The 7,826-nt window shown below is 36.3% G+C and overlaps 1 protein-coding gene across 1 annotated transcript; it reads right to left on the bottom strand.

Annotated features, from left to right (window-relative positions):
- Positions 1 to 212: 212 nt before the first annotated feature.
- Positions 213 to 6,278, bottom strand: LOC106457179 (interferon regulatory factor 2-binding protein-like B). Its single transcript, XM_013916572.2, has 2 exons — positions 5,258 to 6,278; positions 213 to 1,710 (listed from the first exon to the last, which is right to left on the bottom strand). Exons 1-2 carry the CDS (start codon positions 6,081 to 6,083, stop codon positions 1,037 to 1,039), a joined length of 1,500 nt encoding a protein of 499 aa, XP_013772026.1. The 5' UTR covers positions 6,084 to 6,278; the 3' UTR covers positions 213 to 1,036.
- Positions 6,279 to 7,826: the final 1,548 nt, after the last annotated feature.

The following is a 7,826-nucleotide window of genomic DNA, read 5'->3' as shown; positions in this document are numbered from 1 at the left end:
ACTTCATGACTATGATGTGGTGACATAGGCTGTAACAACGTAGTGAAGCTCCAAAATCGTTTTGATATAACGTACTCAACCCCTGTATTTCTGTTAAACATTGTATGAAGCTTATGTTATACAGCCCGTTCTAACTTGTTTGATTTCCTCATTTGACAATATTTATAAAAACAATAAAATTCGTTATACATTAAGAAATTAAGAGACTAATATTAATTTCTGATCTTTATTCACGTTACGGATAAATACAGGTTGTCATTGAAAGAAATCCTGATTCTTGGAAACAAACGAGAGAAATGTGAGCTTCTACGTCAAACTTGACACGACTAGTAGAAACAATTGAATGAATTCGTGCTGAAAATTTTTCTATGATACAAGTTTGTTGAACAGCTAGACAACGACGTGAAAAAGGTAACAATAATAACGTTTGGCAACAAATAGATTGTTATAGCAACAAGTCAACATTACTACTTGATGTGTCTAATTATACAAGAAAAAAGGAATTTAAGAAAACATAAAATGTATAAATTCACCAGATTTAAACACACAGCGCAGCACCAACTTACGATTTTGAAGTAAATGAGCAAATCTCAGGCGAAAACGTTATATCATGCTCAAACATCAAGCAAATAATTTGTTCAATACAAGAAAACATGATTGGTAAACAAGTTTCAAAACATAATGGTCCTTTTACGTTGAAACAAAACAAAGACACAAACATGGAAAAATGGCTGTCCTTTTTGCTCCCTTAACTGGGAAAAATTGACGTTTTCTTCATTTTCTATTTTTTCATCTCGCTTCACACACACTCTGTCTTGGGCAGCTTCATAAATAGTCAAGACGTCAAGCAAAGATCCAATATGACTACCTTCCTTCGGCTTCATCTTAATTTTCAGTTGAAAAAAAAATCCAAGCTTCAGGAAACCAATGCAAGGCGTAGTTTCTCTCACGATCTCTGCACATCTGGATTTTTAAAGGAACGATTTTGAAAATGATTCCTTGTTTTTCTAACTCTCGTTTCAAATCTCTTTCTTCTTTAGGTATCTCTCTCCTTCTTCACTTTCCCAGAAGACAGGTCATCACCAAGAATGGTGGCAATTTCTCCTTGCATGAAGGCCCAAGGGACATTGGATCCCACCAGAGGGCACTTTTCACCGCTTGGACAATAAACTTCATTTCCGTTAACTGCTCCCTGACTTTTAATGCTCTCACGTGAACAGGGAAAGCAGAACTTGTGATGTTGAATTGATGGACACTGGACAAAATGAGTATCTTCCAGCCTCTCGTTACACAATGTGCACTTCAGACCAGTAGTCGTGTGAGGTGTCTCAGATGAAGTTGTGGTTGTTGTGGCAGAAGTCGTGTTGGTGTTACTGGCTTCCACCTCCATGCTAGAATTACCAGAGTTATGACGACCTCCACCGGATGACTTCTTTCCAGAACCTGGGGGCGCTCCAGTGGGAGAGTGACGAGTAGTGGATGATGGCCTAGTAGCTCCGCCAGACGGTGACACCAGGTCTGTCCCTGGAATAACACTTCGTGGTGATCCAGGTGGAAGGTTATCAGTAACAGACATAAGTGATGCCATTGGTGACGGGCCATTTTGTGATGTGGCAACAGCAACGCTCTCCGGTGATTTTGATGAGCGACTGTTCATAGAAGAGATTGATGTAACGGAGGAAATAGAAGCGTTGGAAATACTTGTGAAAGCTGTCCAGAAAAAAAAACATTTAGAACAATTGTTAAGTTCCACGACACCGACCAAAAAATACTTTTCGGTACTTTTAAATACTTTACTGTTGAATCAAATGAAAACTTTGTAAAACATACTAGAAAACTAACTAAGAAATTTATAATAGATACACAAACCACTCACAAACTACAAATAGATAATGTGATATTAGCATCTTAATGTAGTATGTTCTCCATTAACACTTTATGTAGGTTACTCAAGTCAGTAACACTGAACAGTTGGTACTGCATCATCATTTAAACGATATTATCAGGTGTTAATGGACCAGAATTAACTTTACATATGATAAGTCAATCTGTAAGTCGACAGAATAGGCCACTAGAATGGTAAAACTCGCATGTATCGAGTATATATAAATATTTCGCTATTATTCGAATTGTAAGACAGCGAGTGCGAAAAATAAAACAAAGAAAAAAGTGTGAAGAAAAAGGGAATTTCTAAGAAAATAATTTTCATGTTAACCTATACGTAAATTAACTATTCTATATCTGTTTCGCTCTATAAACGCTTTATTTTCTTAAAACAGTGCGAGTTAACGTGTTGTATCTTTACTAAAACACTAGGAAATGTCTGTTTATTGTCGTCCTAGCTTTAGGAAAGATAAATATTTGATTGTATTCTCTTTAGTGTGATTAATTAAAAAAGAATTCCATAAAGCTTGAATGTATATAATTTACTTTTATTTGCTACAATTCCTGTAAATAGCCACTTATTATACTATAGCACAAATGCTGTTATGCAACAAGATAACATCTGAAAACACACACAAACTCTAGAAGGCATGAAGGCCAAAGAACCTTAGTCAGAACCCCAACATTATAAAGAACGACAGAGTATAGAAATAACGTCTATGTTGAAGATAAATCTTCCAGGATGCTAGAAGTGTAAGGTTCTAGAAATATTTTAGAAATAGTGTAATTATTGTATTTTATGAATGATGGGAGAGAGCCACCTATGAGAGTAAAAAAAAATGTTATAGAGAAATACTGTGGTTGAAACAACGGGCAGTCCAGGACTGTTAGATTTACGTAAACAGAGAAGAAGACAAAACTTAGAACATGATTCTGAACATTGAATACGCAGGAAAAGGAAGGAAGTATAAGGCATGTAGTGTTCAGTGGTTTGTTTAAGTTTTGGTATGACATAATACAGTTGCTGTCAAATACTTGTTTCTCTGCTTCCTCTAAATGATAATCTTTAGACATAGCAACAACGGAAAATCTTTTGTTAGCAGGCTTGATAAAAATGTCTTCCTGTTGCGTAAAGTTTGGAGTACAATGTATTTCACAAGTGAGGTTTAGCGGACTGATCTCTTAACGGCATCTCCTGATGAAAAAAGATAAAGCTTAAATACGCCTACCTGGAAAAAAACAGGTTGATTTCATGAAAAATGTCCTTACTGATAGAAACAGATGGTTCATTATGTCAGAGTCGTGTTCACCCGTTGTGTACGCAAAAATAAATATATTCAGAAAAATAATCATATGGTAAGAGCTTCGGCTGAAAAACATTTATCCTTTTAGTTTGTTTAGATATTACACTAGTGTTAAGTTTTTAACTATAAAATAATTCTGACAAATTAAGGTGGAAATGTTTGGTCTACGATACCGTCAAAAGATCCGGCTAAAAAGGTAAGAGCTGGATTCAGTAAGAATTGTTCAAATATATGTCAAACACATAAAAAGTCTTTTTTCAAACGTGCAAACTGCATAAAATGTATTTTAAAGTATCAAAACCAATATTGTCAACTAACAACTTTTTAGCAGTTTCTCTCGATGTTCTGCGATAAGGAAACTTAAGGCTTAATAAACCTTACAATTTAAATTTATTATTCCATACATTTTTAATCAGTCTTATATATTGTACCATTTATGTGACTTATGAATGCATCAATTTAGCATGAAAATTATAATAAATCCACGTCGGGGTGGGTGGGGTAATGGTTTCCTTTTAACACCGTTTCTTGAAAAATGAATTTAAGCGTTATTTCGATGTGAAACGTAACGACTCTAATAGTTCATTTTGTATAGACCAGCCAGTTTTCATTAACTTGCATGATTTGAAACAACAAAATAAAAACTTTGTCAAGTTTACTACATACAGTTAGTTTGCTTTAATGAACAGTGGGCGAGGAACTTCCACAACAGTTAAAAATAAGCTACATTATTATTTTATATTACACAGTGTGAAAATAATGATAATCACTTGAGGATCTGTAAATAAGTTCTGCTACAGTTTAGGCCGTTGTATCAAAATCCCGTAATGGTATACGCAAATTAATGGCAGCACAAACTCTAGCTGCGTTATAAACTATTTCAACAAGGAGTAGAAGCAATTACGCCATTAGAACATTTCCTAGCGAATACTAACAAATTACAATATCCTTTGGGCAGCCACGACTAGGCATCTACATGGCTAGCACTGTTTGTTAATCTATGGCATGAGGATACCGTTATATGAACGTTCCTGGAATTGATCCAGCAATCTTTTACTAAGCATTTCTTTGTTTTTCCGACCTTGAACTGACCTCGAATTATGAGATTCCTAAACATGCAGCCTTTTGTAAAAAACAATACAAGCAATGAGCTTTTATCTGAATAAAGTTAAAATTGCTTAAGGACATTTTATTCATAAGCATTAAGCTCATTACAGTCTAACTATAGCAGCATTGAATTTTTACAATCAATTGGAAAGATCATATTTGTCTGCATACCTAGCGTAACACGTCTGTGAGGTTAGTCCCTAACATGTAACTTAGTTAGTATTAATTATTTAGTTTTCCAACTTCGTCACGTAATAATAATAATAATTACACTGTTCTCCAACTCCCTATTTTACATTAGCTTCAAATATAAACATTTCTTATAGTTACTATAATATATTTTAACCAAGTGTTTGGCTTCTTATATGCTGATTGTGGCACACTTTTACCTCTTGGCTATAAAGGGAAGAAAAATTCGAAGGGGAGCAAATTTCAAGTGTTCTTTTCGTCAACAGTTTGAGTTCTCAATTCATACTATTGTAACTGGGTAGGTATATATAAAAATTGTTAAAGTGGTATGTATAATATAACTTCTAAGACAAGACGTACTGGTACCAAAGTGCTAATATAATGTATAAATGATAAGCCCTTCACAACTACACTGTCAACAGCATGAAACTAAAATTAGTAAAAAAAGGTTTTCGTCAAGCCACACGAAAGCGACCGGCATTTGATAACGTTTTATAAACACTAACGAAATTATGGATGTTTTTTAAAAGAAATACAAAGACGCGTAGAACATACAAACTTCTGATAAAAGTAGTGTCATTATGGTATTAGAAATTTGTGAATTTCTTGTAACTAGTAGGCTTGTCTAAATTATATATATATAAATACCATTTTAATTTTTATTAATTACTTAGTCTAAAACACATAAAATAAGTTTGTTTTAGTACAAAAAATTACATGGCGGGATAACCGACTTTACACATATTTTTACAGTAGATCAACTTGATAATTACCAGCAGCAGCCGTGGCAGCTTTCAAGCTTGAAGCTGTAGCGGCGTCAAAGGAGTACACACGTCCAACCATCGGGTGATCCTTTTTGTAGCGGGCATCAAAGGGCATACCCATCATAGCAGCTGGAAGGCTTTCTCCGCGTGTTAAGGGAGGTCGTCCGGCAGCATGGTCGTCCAACAACGCACGTTTATGGTTATTTTCAGAACTGCTAGAATTATTAGAATTTTCTTCCTCGTCTCTGTCACTTGAACGTTTGACTGATAACGAATTTTGGCGGCCGGTTGGTGTAGGTAGTGCAAGATGTGTTTGTGGATGTGCTATGGCCAGAGCAGCTGGAGGGGGCACTCGAACGGCCAGATTTGGACTTACTCTGTTAAGGGCAGCTGTTGTGGCATCATGGGGTACGTCTTCGACCCGATGTCCTGATAAACGTTGGTTATTGTAATCCAACAGTGCACGCGACCGAACATCGTGACCACTGAACCTGTCAACAGCCACGGTTGCGCGCGAGACAGAAGCAGCAGTGACAGGTACAGCATGAGATGGTAAGACCGTTGCTTCGGCTGACACCGCTACCCCATTCACAGCATTGTGATGATTTCTCGTGGCTATCGAAGATGGCTGCCTGCTATCCTGAAACCCATGAGCCCGTTTCATTTGGCGAGCTGTTTCGATGATGAGCTCAATGCGATCCGCACCCTCATAGTTGACACAGCCTCGGCATACAGGTTCTGAAAAGTCGTGCAACATGGCCCATGGCATTCTTGGTAGGTCACACAGGTAACACTGTTGCCTATGGCCACGAGATAGAGAAGACATTTTTACCATGGAGATAGCAAAACTATACCTAGATAATTTATACTAACGCGCCCAGAGAATAAGTACACAGTGTTGAATCCCAAGTCCCAATAAAACAGCTACTATTCCTAGTACTCCAAGCTCTCACACAGGCTTTTCACAGAAAAGCAAGACAGACTTCAAGAACAACGCTTTCAAGAAACTTTGCGCATGCGTAAAAAAGATCTGCTCCGGTCTATTAAGAGCACACTTACAGTACTGCGCGATGATGTCATCACAACGGCCACAGAAACAAGGAATGTTGTAATCGCGCCACTAGAGGACTCTCCAAGCTAGGCTTTTTTCTTTATTCAGTTATTTGTTGCCTGAACCGATATGTAAAAAACGGCTGACTCTGAAAGTTATTCAGTAAAACTTATTTTTCAATACTGAATTAGGGTAATTCATAGCGTTTTAATAAGATTAATTCAAATTATGGTGAAATGTACATTGAGCTATTTTTAAATATTCTAGAAAATGCTGATAAAAAGTTAAATATTCATACTTATAATATTTATATAGCAATTTAAATTTAAGGCATATATTTCTTCAAAATTATAAGACATTGCCAACTGTCCTTGCTTGTTAAAAATCCTGGCGCAGTTCCATCATCATGAACATTGCAGCTGGCAGTACGTCAGTTGACGTCATAATTTATTGATCGTCTGCGCAGCGAGAGAGACTATGGCAGCATGCCAAAAGCGTGACGTCCCGATCTCACCACGAAGTTGCTAGGCGAGTAACTTATGCACACGGCACTGCATGTACCTATGGTGAAATACGTCAGATGGACGAGACGTCCTAAACAATCGAAGTCAATGGAATTTATCAAAGAACCACACTTATTCATAACACAAGGTTGATTTCTCGTTAAAGATTCCTCTAAGCCTATTTATTATTGAAAATAACCAGACCATCATAGAAAAACCACTAACACGTTTAAATATTTAAAAATGTGCAATTAAAGGATGTATTTGATAAGCACTTTTGCATTAAATATAATGGGGAACTATTAAAAATAATTATTAGAAAATTTTAGTTTTTAATGAAAGAAAATTTCGAAAAGTTGTTTATAAGCGATAAATTTAATCTGCGCAAAATTGTCAAGATAAGTCATTCCTCTAAAATCTAAATGGTCTAGTTTTTCAATTAGCGGGAATATAAAAATAACAAAATATAACATGAAGATAGAATTTATATTAAATGTTTGATCTGGTTTTAGTGTAAGGTGATGTGTGTATACTATACGTAACAATATCTGTCTTACTTGGATCAATTAGTCTTTCATGCCAAAAACTGTTCCGATCTTTTAACTGATAATACAGGTGTGAGTTAACAGTTTCATCAGCACTGTTCGGGGAGTGGTTGTCAGAGCCAACAGACAGATTCAATCGCGAAGTAGAAGATAAAACCTGGTGACAGAAGATCTAGTTCTATACATTGTACTTATGCCGAGAAGGAAACTAAACTGACTGGTTGTCAGAGCCAACAGACAGATTAAATCGCGAAGGAGAAGACAACACCTGGTGACAGAAGACCTAGTTCTACACATTGTGCTTAAGCCGAGAAGGAAACTAAACTGACTAGTTTAGCAGCAAAGTATGTTTGTTTGTTGTTTAGAGCAAAGCAACACTGGACTATCTGCTGTGCACACCGCGTGGAATCGAACCCCTGATTTTAGCGTTGTAAGTTCGTAAACTTACCACTGTCCCACGGGGGACAGCAGCAAAGTTA

This window comes from Limulus polyphemus, unplaced genomic scaffold (genome assembly GCF_000517525.1).
Source record: "Limulus polyphemus unplaced genomic scaffold, Limulus_polyphemus-2.1.2 Scaffold300, whole genome shotgun sequence".
Classification (NCBI taxonomy): domain Eukaryota; kingdom Metazoa; phylum Arthropoda; class Merostomata; order Xiphosura; family Limulidae; genus Limulus; species Limulus polyphemus.
The sequence above is the reverse complement of the archived record's forward strand: the minus strand, read 5'-3'. Positions and strand labels throughout refer to the sequence as shown.

Coding starts and splice junctions, on each gene's coding strand:
- LOC106457179 (XM_013916572.2), bottom strand. CDS start 6,083: ATGGTAAAAATGTCTTCTCTATCTCGTGGCCATAGGCAACAGTGTTAC. Junction 1,711..5,257: donor AGCTGCCACGGCTGCTGCTG/GTAATTATCAAG, acceptor TTTTCTGGACAG/CTTTCACAAGTATTTCCAAC.